This window comes from Amphiprion ocellaris, chromosome 3, assembly GCF_022539595.1.
Source record: "Amphiprion ocellaris isolate individual 3 ecotype Okinawa chromosome 3, ASM2253959v1, whole genome shotgun sequence".
Lineage (NCBI taxonomy): Eukaryota > Metazoa > Chordata > Actinopteri > Pomacentridae > Amphiprion > Amphiprion ocellaris.
The window spans coordinates 32,553,252-32,573,967 of NC_072768.1; the positions used below are offsets into that span (position 1 = coordinate 32,553,252).

The 20,716-nt window shown below is 41.6% G+C and overlaps 1 protein-coding gene and 7 non-coding genes across 9 annotated transcripts in view; 1 reads left to right on the plus strand and 7 right to left on the minus strand.

Moving 5' to 3' along the window:
* Nucleotides 1–18,872, plus strand: part of setd6 (SET domain containing 6, protein lysine methyltransferase) — a 39,122-nt gene extending 20,250 nt beyond the window's left edge. The window contains exons 4-12 of one of the 2 annotated variants that reach the window (XM_035942726.2): nucleotides 1,937–2,021; nucleotides 10,868–10,948; nucleotides 12,374–12,518; nucleotides 12,616–12,757; nucleotides 14,499–14,693; nucleotides 14,785–14,923; nucleotides 15,171–15,351; nucleotides 18,193–18,329; nucleotides 18,428–18,872. In XM_035942726.2, coding sequence (XP_035798619.2) covers nucleotides 12,413–12,518; nucleotides 12,616–12,757; nucleotides 14,499–14,693; nucleotides 14,785–14,923; nucleotides 15,171–15,351; nucleotides 18,193–18,329; nucleotides 18,428–18,772 — 1,245 coding nt within the window. In that variant the 5' untranslated portion in view covers nucleotides 1,937–2,021; nucleotides 10,868–10,948; nucleotides 12,374–12,412 and the 3' untranslated portion in view covers nucleotides 18,773–18,872. Of the gene's footprint in view, nucleotides 1–1,936; nucleotides 2,022–10,181; nucleotides 10,324–10,867; nucleotides 10,949–12,373; nucleotides 12,519–12,615; nucleotides 12,758–14,498; nucleotides 14,694–14,784; nucleotides 14,924–15,170; nucleotides 15,352–18,192; nucleotides 18,330–18,427 lie in introns of those variants that run through there. The other variant, XM_023297823.3, reaches the window with a different exon arrangement.
* trnap-cgg (transfer RNA proline (anticodon CGG)) lies at nucleotides 1,129–1,200 on the minus strand. The gene has a single exon. It is a non-coding gene; the product is annotated as a tRNA-Pro (tRNA).
* On the minus strand, nucleotides 6,765–6,836 carry trnap-agg (transfer RNA proline (anticodon AGG)). The gene has a single exon. It is a non-coding gene; the product is annotated as a tRNA-Pro (tRNA).
* trnap-agg (transfer RNA proline (anticodon AGG)) lies at nucleotides 7,514–7,585 on the minus strand. The gene has a single exon. It is a non-coding gene; the product is annotated as a tRNA-Pro (tRNA).
* Nucleotides 8,597–8,668, minus strand: trnap-ugg (transfer RNA proline (anticodon UGG)). The gene has a single exon. It is a non-coding gene; the product is annotated as a tRNA-Pro (tRNA).
* On the minus strand, nucleotides 9,088–9,159 carry trnap-agg (transfer RNA proline (anticodon AGG)). The gene has a single exon. It is a non-coding gene; the product is annotated as a tRNA-Pro (tRNA).
* On the minus strand, nucleotides 9,511–9,582 carry trnap-ugg (transfer RNA proline (anticodon UGG)). Its single transcript has one exon. It is a non-coding gene; the product is annotated as a tRNA-Pro (tRNA).
* Nucleotides 15,806–15,877, minus strand: trnap-ugg (transfer RNA proline (anticodon UGG)). Its single transcript has one exon. It is a non-coding gene; the product is annotated as a tRNA-Pro (tRNA).
* Nucleotides 18,873–20,716: the final 1,844 nt, after the last annotated feature.

Here is a 20,716-nt window from a genome sequence, read left to right on the forward strand (position 1 = left end):
TTAAACTGTTAAAAACAAAGCAGATTAAATTAGATCATCCCTCAGTGTTTTTCAAAAACGCTTGTGTGGGGAAAAAAGCAGATTTCAAGTCATATCAGTTTAGTTATAGATGAAAATATTTTTTGTTAAAATTTCATAAAATTAATAATTATTCAAGTAAAGTGCTACCTGAATCTAAGTATGACAAGCTGTTGAAGATTTTGAGATAACTGACATGAAGATCAATACGCAGACAGAAAGAAACCACGTGTCTCAGTAGTGGTAAAAACTCATGTCATCTGTCTGATTTGACTTAAGAAATACTACTCTCTTATGATTAAAGGCACATGTCTGTATCAGACAGTGGGGAGATAAATGTGAGACAGAAGTGGGTCATAATGCAGAACATGAAGGCCACATGACTGTAACAAGTGAAATGATGCATTTCAAGATGACTTTGCAAAACTGTCATCTGTTGAAAACAAATTTGAGGGGAATTTACGTCATAAATCAAACAAAAACTGAAAAATGAAAGTGCCATAAAATATATTTTTCCAGTTTGTAATATGTAACAAATCCCAGGAAGTGACGTAAACCTTCTTTGTCTGTAGGTGGCAGCATGCACCTTACAGCCTCAGTTTTAGCAGGATCTGGCTTTAGTCCATCAGCAGTTATCAAATGTCCCACATGAAATTCAAGTGTTCAGCAGCTAGCATATAACAACATAAAATAACAAAAAGGCAGGTTAGTAACATAAACATTAAAGGTTAGTATATACTCTGAAAATGTTGCTGTACGATACTATACAGCTCTACACAAAGACCACTGATTGAAGTGTTTAAATTGTTATGTGGCAACTTGGAGCTACACATGTCTGGTCCAACAGCACCCTCTGGTGGAGCATTTCATATGCTCGGTTTGAGTATGTGAAATTTTCATTTCTTCATCCTTGGACCTTTAATGTCATCACTTCTTTTTCTTTGTTTTAATGATATTTGGTGTAAGCCTGTGCCTTTTTTTGTCACCTGATTTTGCAGAACCTGTGATACTGTTGACACATTTGCATTTTAAACTCCTGCAACTCCTTTTGATTTTTGTGAGCAATTCATTCTAATACTTGGTTTCTGTAATCATTAGGGATTAAAGCAAGGGCTCGTCCGGGATTTGAACCCGGGACCTCTCGCACCCGAAGCGAGAATCATACCCCTAGACCAACGAGCCACCTGTACATAGCTTGAAAGGACATGTCTGTGTCAGTAACATGTATTTTCAGGTTTTACAGAATACTTCAGATTGTTAATGTGGTATTGCCTCACATTCCATCTCATGAACTGGCACCCTGTCAGCATGATTCACTGTCATGTAGTTTCCTCAACCTCTTGGGCTGCGTAAGAGTAGCACATATCGAATAAGCTTGATTGCCTGAACCGACCTCTGTGGAGCTGGTTTAGCCCAGACTCATTTGTGAGTTTTGTTAATGTCATGTGAGGTGTTTTGACACAACAGTCAGGTCTAGTTTAGTACTGTACCAAACAATACAAGTGCATGTACAGATAACATTTTTTTGCAGTACTTATTTTTGTGTACTCTTTTTGATCCAAATTACTTAAGATCTGATCATATGAATTTCGGTAGACAATGTTGAACATAAAATGTGTAATTGCTGAAGAAACAGGGCAAAAGAAAGTATGTGTAATGTTTATGGTGCAAAGGTCAACATGTGCAAAAAAAAGTGAGTCAGATTTGTAGAGAATGGAATATCATAGGGTCTGTGATTAGACTCTGCAGACCGTGAATGTAGCTTCTTTTTTCCTCGCATATCATATCCATTTAAGATGAAATTTTAGTTGTAATTACTACAATCAGAAAAAAAACAGGTAAGTTACAGTGTTGTTTTTTGGTTGTTGTCTTTTCGTTGACTAAACATTTTTATGTTATTATTCAATTGTCATTATAGATAAGCTCTTGTTGTGTCAGAGGGAGGTTCAGCACAGAAGAAGTCTTCATGAGAGCTATTTGAAACGAGGTCCACTTAAAGGCAGGTAAGTATAACAGTAGACCTTTCATCTCTGTCTTTTTGTGTATCTTAGATTTAGTGATGTTCTTTTGTGCGCTCTCCCGGGGCCTTGGGGGTGGCGGCGGCTGGTCTCTTCTGGGGCGCCCTGGCTGGCCCTGGGGTTTGGGGTGGGTCGGCCCTCCGGTCGCTCCCCTGTCCCTTCCTGCTCTGCTTCCCTCCTCCTCCCTCCTCTCCTGCCTGGCCGCTCGTCCTCGTCCCTCTCCCTCCCCTGGGGGGGCTGGGGGCCCTCCGCTGCCTGGGGGTCTGGCATGGGGGCCGGGTGGTCTCTCTGGGGGGGTGGCTCTGGCTCATCCGGGCACAGGCCTTGGTACTTGCCTGTGTGCCGCCACTGGAGATAAGTTTCTGCTGGCTGGGGGCTTCTGTCCGGGCCCGGTGCTGTCCTTGGGTGTGGTGGGGTGGGTGGGGTCTCGGTGGTGCTGCGGGGTGGGTGCCCTGCATCCTGGACGTGCCGGCTCCGGGGTGGGCGTGGGGGCTCGTGGCCCTCGCTCCCTGGTGGTGCGGCCTGGTCCTCCCTCCGGGGCAGGGTGCTGCATGCGGCTGGCCCGTGGTGGGGCTACGGCGTCTGCCGGGGCGCTGCTCCAGCGCTGCGACTTCTGGGGGTTTCGGTGCTGGCCGGGCCGGTCGGGTTCGTGTGGGCCCACCTCGGCCTCTTGCCTCCGGGCTCTGGGGGCCCTCTGCATCAGTACCGGTGGTCTTACTACCTGTCTCCCCCGCTGCTCTCTCCTCATGGGCCGGATCCACACCAGACTGCCTCTTACTGTGCACTTCACATACTTCACACATCACTGTATATAGTTACTCTTAGGCACATATAGGGACACAACAGCTAGGGCCCCGAGAGCAGGTGGGGGCAGGAACGATGGGCTCTGTGGTGGGGCGGATGGCAGGGCTCTACGGCCTTGTCTCTTCCCCATCACCCTCTTGCTTGCCTCCCCTGCTCTCTAATTTCTTTTTAATGCACCACACACACTCACACCTTGGGGGTAGGTCTGGGACGGCTCGGGGAACTTGGGCCAGGGTAGGCTGCAGAGTAGCCATCCTCTGTGGTCCTCTGGCCTGCCCCCTGGACGCCTCGCCCAGCCTCCCCACTTTTAATGCACCACATGACACTCAGGGTTACACTATCACGGTGCAGGGATAATGTCTCCAGTCTGGGATCGGGAGACATATTAATAGGGAGTAATTGGGGGATTTCACTAATATGGCCTCGCTGGTGGGACCCGGCCCCCTTATGGCTATGGGGTGGCGGGGGTGGACCATCATCCATGTTGCTGTGGCTGGGGGGTCCCCGGGACCTGGGGGCTGTGGTCGGGGGGGGTTCTCCTGCGTGCCCGACGGGTCCGGGCAGGTGCGATGGCTCTTGGTGGGCTGCGGGGGCTGGATTGGCCGTCTTGGTGGGCGCTGTGGCTGTGCTGCGGGCTGGTGGCATGTGGTGGCTCTGTCCCGGTGGGTTGTCAGGGCGCATTGCGGGGGGTGGGGGCCCTGGGTGTACTGCGCTCGCCTGGGGCCTGGTGCGGGGGGTATGCGGGGTGCCTCCCTGTCGGCGTCGCCGGGCCCCACCACACTGTCCATTTTTACTCTCTGGACTCGCATCGGGTCCCGGCTCCGATTTCCTCTGGCCGGCTCCCGGTGGTGGCCTGCCTTGTGATGGGCTGGTTGCCGCCCCTTCGGTGGGCCGCTCGGCCCCTGTGTCTGGCTTCCTGGCTGTGTGGGGCCGTTGGCCCCCTCGGGGGAGGGAGAGGGGATGGGGGTGGGCGGGTCGGGTGGTGGGGTGGGGGGTTCGGTGGGGGCTGGGGTGGGCGGGGTTGGGGTTTGGGTGGCGGGTGGGTCCTCGTGCCCCGGGCCGCCTGGGTTGGTCTGGGCGCGCTGGGGGTGTCGGTAGCTGCTCCCTCTTGTTCTCTGGGTCCTCGTCGTTCACGGTGGCCCCGGTGGCTCTCTGGGGGTGCCACCCTGTGGCTCCTACTGCCTGGGGGGGGGGGGTGCCCTGTTGGCTTGGCCCTGCCTTGCCGTGATTGCTGTTCTGGGCTTCGGGGTTCTTCACACTTGCATGTTTGATCAGGTCTCGCCAGCTACTGCCGAGTCCCATTTCAGCAAATGATGGGTCCCGCCAGAATGTGCTGAGAATCTCTCCAGTCTCTACCCTAAACTCATTCTCTCTCGCACTAGCATCCTCTTCTGGCCTATTCTATTCTATTCTATTCTATACTATCAAGACACACACAATTATGGTGCTCAGTACCGTTTGTTCATTTATTATTGAATCTCTTTTTCTTTTGTGTTGGTTTGGTTTTCTTTTCTTTTTTCAAATTTTTATTTTTTTTTTTCTATTGATGGACAGTTAGTAGTTGGGCATAACACACCACCTTACAATCTTTAATTGCAATAGCAACGCCTGTTATTTTCTATCCCTGTTCATCCTGTTCGTCCTGTTCGTCCTGTCCAGTCTTTGTTTCCCCCACACATCACTGAGGTGTAGCACTGCCCTCCCTGGCTTATAATAGGGAATTCTAATAAAGAAGGTCTGCTTAGCTTTCAGGGAGGGCCGGTGATGGTCACACACATGCACTAAATATTAAAATATTTGGTTGCAAGACTAAAATATGCATCAATCTCATATAATGTTGACTCCCCTTTTGTGGAGTTAAACAATGAGAACAAATGCAGACAAAAAAAAAGAAGAAAAAAAAAAAAAAAAAAAAAAAGTGATGTTCTTTTCCTCACTCCATGTTTTTTTTGTGTAGTTTTACTGATTCCTCTCCTTTTTACTTTCAAAAAACTCAAACATTGGAGTTTTGCAGACAGTCATGTAAGGTATCATAGTATACAGTTATGTGGCGAAATGAGAGTTCTGTCCCTTGTTTCCATGAGACTGAGAACTTTTTTGATCTGTGTATGTCAAAGCTGACACCTTTTGTTGTATATATGATATATAGTTGGTGTGGAACAGCTGACTTCTTGTTGACAGTCCGTGTCAGTGACAATCGGAGAAGCGTTGTGTTTTGAGGTTGTCTTGCTGCACGTCCGTCCCATTCCCATGAACTCAAAATCACAGGAATCTAATTAATTCACTTCCTGAATGACTCTTAAAGCAGCACACCAGTTAAATGTACTTGATAATGCATTTGTTTATTTTATTGTCTTGTTTTGCTGCAGATTCTAGATTCTAAATACGTGTACACACAGCTGTGTCAAAAATATCACATTTGTCCAACCAGCAGTCTGAAACGCTGCCATGCTAAGTTTGGAGGAGGCAGCCGAGACGCTCGTTCTCTGTAAACTCTATTCTCATCTGGATTAACACTGATATGATCACTGTTGGTTTATTTATCAGTGGAGCAGCAGAACATTTTCCACTGACAGTTTTTCTGCCTGTTGGCTTGTTTTAACCAGTTTTCTACCTTTGGCTGATTCTACCAGCAGACACTGAAAGGACTCTGATAGTTCGGTAAGTGTTTATTTTCGTATCGGTGCCGCTTTTAAACACCTGGGGTCCGTTTCACGAAGCAGGTTCAACAAACTCTGAGTTTAACCCTGAACTCTGTTGATCTACTCTGAGACAGAAAACTCTGAGTTTTCGGTTTCACAACGGCTGATTTGAGTTGGTTTAATCAACTCGGAGTAGTTTCACCCGGAGTTAAGCACGTGCACCACAACTCTGAAAAGCCAGTATCAATGAAGTGCCGATTCGACGAGTCACCATGGCAACGGGGAAGCGGAGGACTACACCGTTTGAATTGGAAATCTTAATGCGCTTATATAGCGAGTTTGAGCACGTTTTTAGAAAGAAGTGCAACACCTGCAGTTGTAGCTTCATTAATTTATCCAATAAGACATTTCTGTGAAGTTTTGTCATAGTTAGTGGAGTAATTCTGATTTATGGCCAGAAATGTATTTTGTGAGGTCAGACTGATCTTTGACCACCAGACAGTGTCTCCAACCAAGGCTGTTGTATGATGACTTTGTGCCTAGTTTAGCTACAACAATTGCATCTTACAAGCTTTCTTAGATTTAACTTGTATTCACTTGGACTCTACCGTGGACTGATTAGAATTTGGCAGTCAATTGTCAGTACAGTTGCGGGTATGTTGCTGATTGCATGTTCAAATCCATTCTGTTACTTGTGTAGATCAGATTACTCTGTACTAGCTCCTGGGAATCACAGGAGTGGTGGAAAACCCCGTACGTTTAGATTTCTGTGAGCTTCAGAGATTAAAACTGGGCTCATCCAGGATTTGAACACGGGACCTCTTGCACCTTAAGCGAGAATCATATACCTAGACCAACGAGCCTTGCATGCAGCTGCTCACATCTGCATTTCTGTCCTGCTAAGAACTGTAATTGGACCTCAAACTGGGCAATGTGGTGATTGGCTTGACTTGATTTGACTTTGTCTGTTGGTTTAAAAAATATAGAAAAACATATAGTATGATCATTAAGAAATAAGAATGACTGCCTCACTGTTGTATGCCTCCAACAATCCATGTCTGTCCAGATTTGACCTTGGACCCTTTGGATACAAAATGTCATGACATCATTTTTTAATGCTATTTGACATTTCTGTGAGATGCTGTCATTTGACTCTGCCCCCTGGTTCAGTTGAATCTGTGATACTGTTGACACATTTGCATATTAAACCCTGCAAATTTCAGTATGAATGACAAGTTCATTGCAATATTTTGATTTGTGCAATCCTCGGGAACTAAAGCTAGGGCTCGTCCGGGATTTGAACCCGGGACCTCTCGCACCCTAAGCGAGAATCATACCCCTAGACCAACGAGCCACAGCTACAGCTGTTCACAGCTGTAATTCTGTGCTGCTAAGACCTAAAATTAAACTCTTCAAACTGGCGATGTGGCAAGTTGAAGCTCCACATCTAATCTAGTCCAACAGCACCCCTGGTAGTGAAAAAGTTCATCTTGCTTTCCTCATGCTACTGATTAAATATCTACGTAATATTTTCTGATCTTAGTTGCTGAGGTAGTTAAGAAGCTCCACCACGACAAGGTGCGATTGGTGGATGAGATCTGGATGAGATGCTGAAGGCTTAGGACACAGCTGGGATTTCTTGGCTGACATGTCAAGAGTAAGTCAGGGACAATGGATTTGCTCATTTCTTGGTTTCAGATTGCACTGTGACTGTGGCATCAGTGCTGTAGTTGAACCTAGAACACAGTATATACAAATAAAGTACAGTATAACTGCTTTGCTGTTGTTTGCCTCCAACAATCCATGTCTGTCCAGATTTGACCTTGGACCCTTTGGATACAAAATGTCATGACATCATTTTTTAATGCTATTTGACATTTCTGTGAGATGCTGTCATTTGACTCTGCCCCCTGGTTCAGTTGAATCTGTGATACTGTTGACACATTTGCATATTAAACCCTGCAAATTTCAGTATGAATGACAAGTTCATTGCAATATTTTGATTTGTGCAATCCTCGGGAACTAAAGCTAGGGCTCGTCCGGGATTTGAACCCGGGACCTCTCGCACCCTAAGCGAGAATCATACCCCTAGACCAACGAGCCACAGCTACAGCTCTTCACAGCTGTAATTCTGTGCTGCTAAGACCTAAAATTAAACTCTTCAAACTGGCGATGTGGCAAGTTGAAGCTCCACATCTAATCTAGTCCAACAGCACCCCTGGTAGTGAAAAAGTTCATCTTGCTTTCCTCATGCTACTGATTAAATATCTACGTAATATTTTCTGATCTTAGTTGCTGAGGTAGTTAAGAAGCTCCACCACGACAAGGTGCGATTGGTGGATGAGATCTGGATGAGATGCTGAAGGCTCAGGACACAGCTGGGATTTCTTGGCTGACATGTCAAGAGTAAGTCAGGGACAATGGATTTGCTCATTTCTTGGTTTCAGATTGCACTGTGACTGTGGCATCAGTGCTGTAGTTGAACCAAGAACACAGTATATACAAATAAATTACAGTATAATTGCTTTGCTGTTGTTTGCCTCCAACAATCCATGTCTGTCCAGATTTGACCTTTGACCTTTAGAATATAAAACCTGTTTGTTTGAGTCTTTTGTGACACCTGATATTTCTGTGAGATGTTGTTATTTGACTTTGTCGCCAGGTTGAGCTCAATCTCTGAGATTGTGGACACATTTGCATTTTTACACCCTGTAAACTCTGGTATTTATGAGAAATTCATTGTAATTTGATTTCTGCAATTATCAGAGGTTAAAGGAAGGGCTCGTCAGGGATTTGAACCCGGGACCTCCCGCACCCTAAGCGATAATTCCATGCAGCGAGGTGCTGCCATTCAACTGTGGCGACTTGGGGCTCCACAATTGGTGGTCAAATGTCAGTGCAGTTAGAGCTGATTTCTTATTGGTATCATGTTGAAATCCATTCTGTGTTTTAGGTAGATTAGATTACTGTGTGCTAGCTCCTGGGAATCTGATTGGCTATGACAAGATTTGTGCTACTTTTGTCAGAGCTGTGTTGAAAAACCCTGCAATTTAAGGTTTTCAGTAGAGATTAATTGTGATATGCAGATTCTGTGACCTTCAGAGGTTAAGGGGAGGGCTCGTCCGGGATTTGAACCCGGGACCTCTCGCACCCAAAGCGAGAATCATACCCCTAGACCAACGAGCCTTGCATGCAGCTGCTCACATCTGCATTTCTGTCCTGCTAAGAACTGTAATTGGACCTCAAACTGGGCAATGTGGTGATTGACTTGACTTGATCTGACTTTGTCTGTTGGTTTAAAAAATATAGAAAAACATATAGTATGATCATTAAGAAATAAGAATGACTGCCTCACTGTTGTATGCCTCCACTAGTCCATGTCTGTCCAGATTTGACCTTGGACCCTTTGGATACAAAATGTCATGACATCATTTTTTAATGCTATTTGACATTTCTGTGAGATGCTGTCATTTGACTCTGCCCCCTGGTTCAGTTGAATCTGTGATACTGTTGACACATTTGCATATTAAACCCTGCAAATTTCAGTATGAATGACAAGTTCATTGCAATATTTTGATTTGTGCAATCCTCGGGAACTAAAGCTAGGGCTCGTCCGGGATTTGAACCCGGGACCTCTCGCACCCTAAGCGAGAATCATACCCCTAGACTAACGAGCCACACGTGCAGTTGTTCACAGGGAAGATCACAAGTTGCAGCTCCACATTTGATTTAGTCCCACAGTACCATCTGGTGGTGAAAATGTTCATCTTCCTTTCCACAGAGGCTGCTTTTTAAACTGAAGTCTGAACTTAGTCTGACAATGTGGGATAAAGGAAAAACAATAGGATGGTAAGAATTACTAGACAGGTGACAGAATAAAACAGTCTTTCCAGTTCCTATCAGAACTTTGCAGGGGGTCAGTGTATGAATAAATAGTGTAACATTTGCAGATCAATTGCTTCTTTCATCTCAGTTTGCAGTGTCATATCATATCTTTTATGACCTTTCACCCTGTGTACTAAAAAACAGGGCTCGTCCGGGATTTGAACCCGGGACCTCTCGCACCCAAAGCGAGAATCATACCCCTAGACCAACGAGCCGGTGTTCACGAGAGGAGTGAAATACCCGTTTTGTGCAACTCCTACAGTCTATAAATCAACAGGACAGACTAGTGATGTGGCGGGGTGGAGGCCTGGACTTAATTCACTGAACAACACCTACTAGTGGTCATCTGGGGAAACACATTCTACATTTAACACATAGTAGTAATAATAATGCAGTTACCGTCTTATATCCAAAGCTAAAGATATGTATTTGCTCACACATTATTTTGTAAGGCTATTTTTTCAAGCTGTTCTGCTAATCTACTTGTTAATTTGAGGCAGTTGCTTCAGAAAATGAATTGCTATATTCATTACTTAATCTGTCATTAATAGTAAGATCCTAGCATAAAGGCTGCTTGCACATATCTGCACTAAAAATATCAGTTTCGCTACGAATAAAGCCGACGGAAGTAGTTGAAAGTCTTGCGCTTGTACACTTCGCTTAGTTTGTATTGTTTTATTTGCTGGTAAGATGAACTTTTTGCTGAATTTAATTATGCCAGACACACACCGCTCCACGCGATTAATGTTTCTTTGTTATTTGTAATATTATATACCATAATATACTACACTATAAATGAATCCGCTTCCTACGAGTAACCGTGAGGGTCAAATAGGTTTTCTTCGCAGTGCGCATGTGCAAGCTAGCTTGGTGGCTACGTAGCTAGCATTAGCGCCTGCAAATTTGGGGCTTGTATCTACATTTAGAGGATGGCAACAGAAGCGAAACGAGCCAAGGTTACATTGTTTTTAACATTTAACCGACACAGAGGAGTTTATATTAATTCAGCTCTTTCAAAGTGTGTTTTTCGTGCTTACTGTACAACGTGGGTAACGTTAGCTGCTACTGGTGCACGTTGTGTTTACTGTGTAGATGAATGCGTGGTAACATCAGCTTAGTTTCAGCAACTTTATTAAAACCAGTTATGTGGTTATTGGGTTTCCAGCTGTTGTTTTATTGCGTTTATGTTCGCTAGTGTTAAAATATCACTGACTTTTCTCGTCAGAGTTCATTTGAGCGTGTCTTCATTATTAGATCACACCTTCATTGATTGGAATAACAGCATGGGTTATTAAAACAGCTGACTCAACACACACTATTGTACGATGATTGTAAACCTTTCAGGCTGTCAAACAAGTCTGACAAATCCAAATACTTTGCTACTTAGCAATAATAGAAGAAAGGGCTGTAGTAATTGTAAGCATGTGCACTATAGTACTAGAAAACGCATACATGATCATATTAGTAATGTTGTTTTGTGTGTGATCATGCTGCTGACAGGTAGGTGATGGTGCAGAGCTGAGCCCCCTGCAGAACTTTCTACAGTGGTGTGACAGAGTGGGTCTGGAACTGAGCAGTAAGGTATGTTCTTACATCCTGCATTTAGTACCTAACACATTTGGCAAGTTTGCAGTAGAGGTCCATTGATATGTTTTGTTTGGGATTTTTTTCGGCTGATACTGATGCCAATTATTGTTATTAATCAAGTAGAATAATAACTGACTGATACATTTGCAGTAAATGAAACTGTCAAATTGTTGAAATGCTCTTATTTATGCTTTACACGTGTTTATGTCAACATTTTCAACATTTGTCATTCATTTTTGATTACTGTTAATCACGATGTGTAACCAGTCAGGTGGTGCTGTGGGTGGAACATTACTAAAGAACAAGAATGGTGACACATTTAGGTAGAGACAGGTGGCTGCCTCAGAGCTAAAATAGTACATTTACTAATAGTAAATGTATTTATTCTGCTGTCGGTTAAAGAAAATAATGATTTTGATTGTCAGGAAAACAATTATCTGTTGATTCCTTGTATTCAGCCATTATTTGTTGAAATAATTCGTCTTTGGGGCTGTCTTTTTGGCAGGTAGTCCATTATCTGTTATTATGATGCTGCTAATTTATTGGTCTGTAGAGCAGTAACAATTACAAAATTGGTTAATAAACATGTAATTAATCGCCAACTATTTTGACAATTGATGAGAATTTTTTTCAAACTAAAAAAGTCTAAATTCTATCTGCCAAACACATAAAATCAAATATTTTCTATTATCTCTTTACTGTTCTATGACAGTAAACTGTATGTTTGGGCTGTGGAGAAAAAAAAAATCAAGGACGTCATTCTGGGTTTCAGCATTTTTTAATAATGTTTTTACTATTGTTAGTACACTTTTTTTAATCGAATCAGAATTATTTTATTAATCCCTGAGGGCAAAATGCTTATGTTACAGTTGCTCCTATTCAAGTTTTAGAAAGTCCTTATTTTTTAAAGAAAGGCATTTTTTTTTCAATGAAGATGACATTAAATGAATCAGAAATACAGTCTAGACATTGTTATTGTGGTAAATGACTATTCTAGCTGGAAACAGCTGATTTTTAATGGAATATCTCCATAGGGGTACAGAGGAACATTTCCAGCAACCATCACTCCTGTGTTCTAATGCTACATTGTGTTAGTTAATGGTGTTGAAAGGCTAATTGATGATTAGAAAACCCTCGTGTAATTGCGTTAGGGCATGAATGAAGGTGTGAATTTCCATTGAAAACATGAAATTGCCTGGGTGACCCCAAATTTTTGATCAGCAGTGTATATAGATAAACACGTGTCCTAAAAATATAAACATAAATAGAAAAAGTATAAGCACAAAATGTAAAATGTGCATTTTCTAAGAAAATAAAGTGTAAGTATACAGTGTAATAAATAGTGTGTTATTGCACCGAATTGAGAAAATAATCCTAATATTGGCTGGAAATTTTGGGCTGGATGTTTCTTATCTGCAGGTGTATGTGAGTAAAGAGGGGACCGTGGCTGAATATGGGATGCTGGCTAAAGATGATATAGAGGAAGGAGAAGTTTTATTCACCATCCCCAGATCAGCTCTTCTCCACCAGGGAACAACTAAGGTTTCTGCCTTGCTGGAAAAGGGTGAGAGTTAAAATTACAAAGAACTTTTCAAGAATTATAGCTGCCTGTCTCACACCTTTCTTTCTAATTTTCTAACTTTCTCCTTTTGCCTTCTCAGAGAAATCATCTCTGGAGAGCTCTTCAGGCTGGGTTCCTCTGCTGCTGGCTCTGCTGTATGAGTACACGTCCTCCCAGTCCCACTGGAAACCCTACCTGTCTCTGTGGACCGACTTCAAGACGCTGGACCATCCCATGTTCTGGTGAGAAACTGTTTACATCCCCCATCCCAGAGATCACCAAACTGTGTTTACAGCATTCTTTAGAGCAGGGGTGTCAAACATGCAGCCCGTGGTCCAAATCCGGCCAGCCAGAGACTTTGTAAAGTGTAAAAATTACATATCTATATCTACATAACTATAAATTTAAAATAATTTCAAGACCATGACGAGTTGTTTTGATCATAAAGAAAAATTCTCGATTGCCATTGTTCTTTTGTCATTTTGTATCTCATTTTTGTAATATTTTGTCTTGTTTTTGTTTTTTATTATCTGACTTTTGTCATTTGTCTCATGTTTTTGTCATTTTGTTTGTCATTTTTGTCATTTTGTGTTTTGTCTTATTTTCGTCATCTTGTGTTTCGCTTTATTTGTTGTTTTGTGTCTACTGTTTTGTCATTGTGTTTCTTGCTTTTGTCAGTTTTTGGTCTCGTTTGCGTCATTTGTATAATTTTTTTGTCTTGTTTCTGTCGTTCGTCCATTTTTATGTCACTTTGTAGCTTTTTTTGTCTCTTTTTTTTTGTTTTGTGTCATTTGTCTCATTTTTGTCGTTTCGTGTCTCATTTTTGTAATACTTTGTATTGCTTTTGTAGTTTTCTGGCTTTTTTTGTTGTTTTTTGTCTGACTTTTGTCGTTTGTCTCATGTTTTTGTCATTTTGTTTGTCAGTTTTGTCGTTTTGTGTTTTGTCTTATTTTCGTCATCTTGTGTTTCGCTTTATTCGTTGTTTTGTGTCTACTGTTTTGTCATTGTGTTTCTTGCTTTTGTCAGTTTTTGGTCTCGTTTGCGTCATTTGTATAATTTTTTTGTCTTGTTTCTGTCGTTCGTCCATTTTATGTCACTTTGTAGCTTTTTTTGTCTCTTTTTTTTTGTTTTGTGTCATTTGTCTCATTTTTGTCGTTTCGTGTCTCATTTTTGTAATACTTTGTATTGCTTTTGTAGTTTTCTGGCTTTTTTTGTTGTTTTTTGTCTGACTTTTGTCGTTTGTCTCATGTTTTTGTCATTTTGTTTGTCAGTTTTGTTGTTTTGTGTTTTGTCTCGTTTTCGTTATCTTGTGTTTCGCTTTATTCGTTGTTTTGTGTCTACTGTTTTGTCGTTTTGTTTCTCGCTTTTGTCAGTTTTTGGTCTCGTTTGCATCATTTGTATAATTTTTTTGTCTTGTTTCTGTCGTTTGTCCATTTTTATGTCACTTTGTAGCTTTTCTTGTCTCATTTTTGTCTCTTTTTTGTTTCACCTGTCTCATTTTTTGGCATTTTACATTTAATTTTTGTAATATTTTGTTGTTTTCTGTCTTTTTTTGGTTGTTTTTTTTCCTTTTTTTGTCTGATTTTTGTCATTTTGATCATACAGTAAAATGATGTATTATTCAGTTCCAGATATTGAGACTGAATGCTTTGTGCCTTTGTAGATCCACTGTGATCTGTAAGTTGTAATATGTAAATAATAAACTGAGACATAAAGTTGCTGATATTGAACTTATTTTTCTTAGGAAATTTCAGGTTGTTCATAATGTTTTGTAAAAAGATTATTCCTTAATAAATGTGACCATTTTCAGAACATACTTTTTTGCACTAAAACAAAGGAAACATGTGGAGTTGTCATTATTTATAGGTTATTATGTTCTGATTTTAGTGGCCCACTTGAGATGAAATTGGGCTGAATTTGGCCCCTGAACTAAAATGAATTTGACACCTCTGCTTTAGAGTAATATTCTCTCCGTCCATCCAGGTCTAAAGAGGAGAGAGACAGTCTGCTGAGGGGGACAGGAGTCCCAGAGGCGGTGGACACAGACTTGGCTAACATTGAGCAGGAATATACAAACGTGGTCCTGCCTTTCATGATCAAACATTCTGACCTGTGGAACCCAAACACACACACACTGGAGCTCTACACAAAGCTGGTGGCCTTCGTCATGGCCTACAGGTTAGCATGCATGGACACAAGTATTGTCATTTTACATTCTCGCCTGTCATTTCAGTTTAAACCTCTGCTCTGTTTCTTTTCTTCTGTTTAGTTTTCAAGAGCCGCAGGAAGAGGAAGACGACGATGAGGATGAGGAAGAGGAGAAAGCCCCCAACCCTCCGATGATGGTTCCCATGGCCGACATGCTAAACCACGTGTCCAATCACAACGCCAACCTGGAGTTCACGCCGGTGAGGAGACACATCTGCCTTAATATATCCGGAGTCCAGAAGTTAATATTCGGATACCACTGTAACGACCGAATATTCAGATATTCGGACGTTAGGGTCCAGCCCTACTGCCTCTGCGACCCGACCCCGGATAAGCGGAAGAAAATGGATGGATGGATGTGAATTAGTACTTATTGAAGGAGTGAATATTATTTATTTTCTCTATTTTTTTTGTTTTAAATTTGTCCTCCTCATGTTCTTTGTATAGGACAGTTTGAAGATGGTTTGCGTGCGGCCCATTCCTAAAGGCGACGAGGTGTTCAACACGTACGGACAGATGGCCAACTGGCAGCTGCTTCACATGTACGGCTTCACCGAGCCGTATCCGAGCAACAGCAACGACACCGCTGACATCCCTGCCACCAACCTCTACAAAGTCGCCACACAAGGTGATTGACAGTGCCACAGATTCCTCACATGTGTTCAGACATAACAGTAGCATGACCAAAGAGTGTCTGAAAGAGAAACAAGAATAGCTGGTTGGATTTAAGCTTCTGTGTTTGGAGGTTAGCCATGTCAGCCATGTGTGTAGACATCAAGGTTGTGGCCATAGCGCCTCAAAAATGGATCACATGTCAGAGCTGCAGCAGCTGTGGTTACATAAACTGTCACAACTTTCTGCTCCCAGCAAAGATTGTTGATTAATCTCCTACTTTTTAATCAGGTGGCTCACAGGATGGAAGTTGTAGGTTTTCCACTGGTCTTGTATTCCACACAGCTTCTCCTCTCCTTGCACTATCTATATGTTACAGTTCTCAAAATCAAATATTCCACCCAAACAACTCCCCTACCGTATTTTGAGGGGGTACTGCTGCCCTGGGAAAAAAAAAAATTAAAAAAGCAGGGCTCGTCCGGGATTTGAACCCGGGACCTCTCGCACCCAAAGCGAGAATCATACCCCTAGACCAACGAGCCAACATATCTGTGCCAGGTGACACTCCTGTTTTGTTCAAGTAGACAGTGTGGTGATGTGGCAGGGTGGAGGCCAAGAGTGTGTTGGCTAATCAGCACCTGCTAGTGGCCATCCAGGGAAAAACACCCCAAACACAAGGCAGAAACATTCTATCAACAACTGTCATATTAAATGTTAAACCAAAAGTGTCAAACATACGGCCCGTGGGCCCAAACCAGCCTGCCAGAGCATCCAATCTGGCCCGCAAAGGGTAAAAATTACACAGAAGACATTAACTGCAAATTGTAAATCTGTACAGCTGTAAATTTTAAATAATTTCTTGATCTTGACAGGTTGTTTATATACTGATACGCTGTGATCTGCAAGTTGTAATGTGTAAATGATAAACTGAGGCATAATATTGTTGAAACTGCACTTATTTTTCTGAAGAAATTTTAGGTTGTTAATGTTTGGTAAGAAGAGAGTTCATTAAATGTGACCATTTTCAGAATGTACTTGATTGAACAAAAAGGAATTAGAAAATTAGTTTTAAATTGATATTTATAGGTTATTAAGCTATGATTTTACTGATGCGGCCCAATTGAGATTAAATTGAGTTTGACACCCCTGTGTTAAACCAAAGATTTTTATTAACACAAACATTACTTGTAAAACTCATACTTTTATTCATATGCTAACATAATTGCACAAGGGTTTTCTAATCATCAGTTAACCTTTCAACAGCATTAGCTAACACAATGTAGCATTAGAACACAGGAGTGATGGTTGCTGGAAATGTTCCTCTGTACCCCTGTGTAGATATTCCATTAAAGATTTCCAGCTAGAATAGTCATTTACCACATCAACAATGTCTAGACTGGATTTCTGATTCATTTAATGTTATCTTCATTGAAAAGAAAAGCTTGTTTTCTTTCAAAAATAAGGACATTTTTAAGTGACCCCAAACTTTTGAACAGTAGTATACATGCTTGTGGTTGCTTGTCTTAATGCTCATGAATCAACCAGCTATAGTAACACCTGTTTAAGATAACTGTATTTTTTTCCCTCGAGCAGAATGATGATTAGATGCAGCACAGCGACACCTATCTAGTAAATCAACTAGATTACACTGAAGACCTTCAGCTCACCGCAATCCCTGTTTCCTATTAACCCTCCTGTTGTCCTCATTTACGAGCACCAAAAAATATTGTTTCCTTGTCTGAAAAAAATCCAAAAATTCAGCAAAAACATTCCCCAAATTTCAGAAAATTTGCAAAAGCTTCAGGAAGAAAATTCCAATAATATCGTAAAAGTTTTAATTTTAAAGAAATCCCCCAAATTTGGCAAGAAAATTCTTGTAAATATTTTGAAAAATGAGTAAAAATCTTCCAAAAAAATCCTAAAAATATCTAAAGTGATTACATATATGTCAGTAAAACTTCTAAAATCAACCAAAATCCAGCAAATTTTGCTGGATTTTGGTTGAATTTTTTTTTTGTGAATGTTCTTAAGAAACATTTTTAACATTTCTTTTTTTCCATCAAAAAATGTTCAGAGATATCCCAAAAATGTTGAAAATGTGGATGTCAGAAGTTTCACTTTGAAAATATAGTTTTTTTTCCCCCACATTTTCAAACTTTAAAACGGGTCAATTTTAAAGTAAATTAAAAATTATACTCTCCAGATGGAAGGGAACATGTTTGTTACATGTTTTTTTTTCCATGGAAAATTTTTAAAATTTTACAATATCAGTCAAAAATGATCCGAATCTTACATTTTTTTGCACATTGTTTTGCCCCACTGTGGATAAACGGCCAGATTGCTAACAAAACCTGCAACTAGTGAACCAATAGTAAATCCACAACTGTACTCTGTAGGTATCTACAGTAGATAGACTCTGCTGCATCAACAGTAAGTCTAACTTTACAGATGGTAGAGACGGTTTGAGAGATTACAGGAAGTGCAAAGAACGTTTAAGAATGAAACACTTCATGCATTTTTGTATTGGAATGAGGGTCTTTCTCACTGGACTAGTGACTGAGATAATATGTTACAATGGATTTGGTAGCCAGTGTTGACAGGTTTGTTCACTACTAAAAAAAGTCTTGCAGCAGGTCAACAGTGATGCTGCTGGTGGTATTTTACATGAATGTCCTTCAGGTCTTGCTGCAGATGCCAGTTAGTTTGGTATCGCTGCATTACATTTTTTTGTATTCCTTATTATTTATGTTGATGAGATCCAAGAGCTCAACCTTGTCAGATTTTTTTTCTTTTTTGTGTGTACGATACTTTCAGAAATTGTCCTATAATTCCTCCGCTCTCCTTCTTCTCCTCGCAGGTATTCAGTCTGATCTGGACCAGCAGCTGATGGAGGAGCAGTGGGAGATGGTTTGTGAGATGATGCCGGAGAAAGCAGCCTTTGTGTTCGGTAAACAGGGCTGCCTAACAGACACAGAGCTGCACACTGCACTCAAGGTGAGACACAACAGGGTGTTTGCTTGTGTACTAAAGAGAAAGACAGCATAGTTAGAGTACATGATGATTGGCTGCTAACGTGAAGCCGTGTGTCTCAGGTGCTGTGCATGTCAGCGGAAGAGTTCTCAGAGTTCAAAGACAACGAAGGCTGGGAGGAAGATGACGAGGACGACGAGAAGATCTCCCAGGCTTTCTCCAACGACGGTCTTCCTGAATTAAAGCCTTCGTGGAAGTGGTTGATTCACGAGACGGCACGTCTGACTCTGACATCATACGGAGACGGAGAAGAGAAGCTGGGAGAAAATGTGGCGGACGGCGACCGAGCGCTGATGGAGGATAAAGCAGCGCTTGCAGGCCTGAGCTGCAGGCAGCGGAGGGCGCTGCAGGTTCGCTATGGACAGAAGAGAATCCTGCACAGACTCATGGAGCTCACAAAGTCATGAGTCCAGCTGTGACAAGGACGGAGATCACAGTTTGTTAATTCTTAATACGAGCATTGTCTTTTTCACAACACAGTCAATAAATATTTTTCTTGGAAATGGGTTTTTGTTTTGCACTGCTGTTGGTGATATTTAGTGTTGAATTTAAATGGGCTTTTGTCATTAACTGGACATCAAAATGGGTATGACAAACTGAGTATCCGTGTGCAGAATGCAAAACACCCAGAGACCAAGAACGCAAGCAAACTGAGGTGACGTCACATGTGCCTTCAAATGTGAACACAACTGTACAAAGCTAAACTAGTGATTAAAACAGCTTTACAGTTGAAGTGACACAGTTTTAACCCTTTGATGTGCAGCGTGGGTCAGGAGCACTGTTCCCTCTAAACTGCGCGCGTGCGCAATGGCGCACTGCTGACACGGTCTCCGCGCACAGAAAATCTGCGCTGCGCACAAAAAAAAAAAAAAAATCCAACCTAAATTGTAAATAAAATAAACACGTAACAATTCATTCTGTGCTATTTTTCAGTGTGAGTCAGTGAGTGACCGGTGACTGGCTGCTGCAGCCAATGATGCGATTCACATACGTATTTACCATAGACTGTATATAATGGTATTTACGCAGCTAATCAACGTCAGGTGTCCTTATGTGTAGCCATCGTTGTTGTCATAGATATGAATGAGTAGATAGGACACGCCCCTTTGAGCTGCGTGCTACAGCGAGGCTAAGCTAGTGGAGGCAAAGTTTCAGTGCATTCCGTTGATGTAGACGGCGTGAAAACGGAAACAAGGAGTATGCCAGCTCACTGTACTGCATACAATTACACACTACGTCGTACGATTGAGACAAGGAAACTTGGAATGACTTTTCATAGGTAAGAATAGTTTTTGGCTCTTTTTTCATTATGAAATCTTGTTGAGAGCTTCCAGTCTATGAGAGCTAACTAGTTAGCCACTAGCAAAACGCTAAGGCGAGCTAGCAGCTTGACAAGCAAATACCAGACGATTAATAGTAGCTGTAGTATAGTTGTACAAGCAGTAGTAGTAATACTAAAAGTACAAGCAGCAGTAGTAGTATAAACAGCTGTTAGAGTCGTAGAAGTAGTATCAGCATTTGTAATAGTATTACAAGTTGTAGTAGTGTACTATCACTACTACTAGTAAATAGTCACATTGCTATTACTACCACCAATACTACCAATAGTAGTTATAAAGCCTAACTCATGTATATCCAGATTACCATCTATGTTCTTCCTCCAAACCCATTTTATGATTGGGATTACAGGCAGTTCTTTAGGATTGCTCTCAAATAATTGAAATGTTACTAAACAAGGTTATACTTATCAAATTAAATAGCTCTGGTCTCCAGTATATTGGCGAATTCGGTTCTTTGTACTTAATTTATTAGCATGATTTCTTTTTAATATGTTGTGTACAGACTTAATTACTTCTTTGTCTACTTTTCTTACTCCATGTAGGTTTCCCAGAGACTATGGGTTGAGGAGGAATTGGAAGTTTGTCAGCTTAGACCTGGTGTCATTCCATCAGTGTTTAACTTCCCGGCTCATCTTGGAAGAGTACGTACCAGAAAGACCACGACCAAGCAGCCTTGAGATCTTAGACAGCGTCTCCCTGAGGTGGGTGTTGACGGTGTTCACGGTCAGGTCTGTGGTAATCCTGTCAAAAAACAAAACAGAAAAAAATCTAGATTATAAATCAACATGTAACCAAAGCACTCTGTATAACGCCATAGTATAAGATGTAGTTCAGAAAATGTCAAAGTATAGTATGCTTTACTCAAGAATAACATAGTAAGTCCTGTAGTTCATAGTACAGCATGTTGGCAAGAAAAAAAAACAAAACATAGATTATTATGTGGTTCAAAAAGCGCAAAATGATAGGATGTTGCCTAAAATTGTCATGTATGATATGTGGTTCAAAAAATGT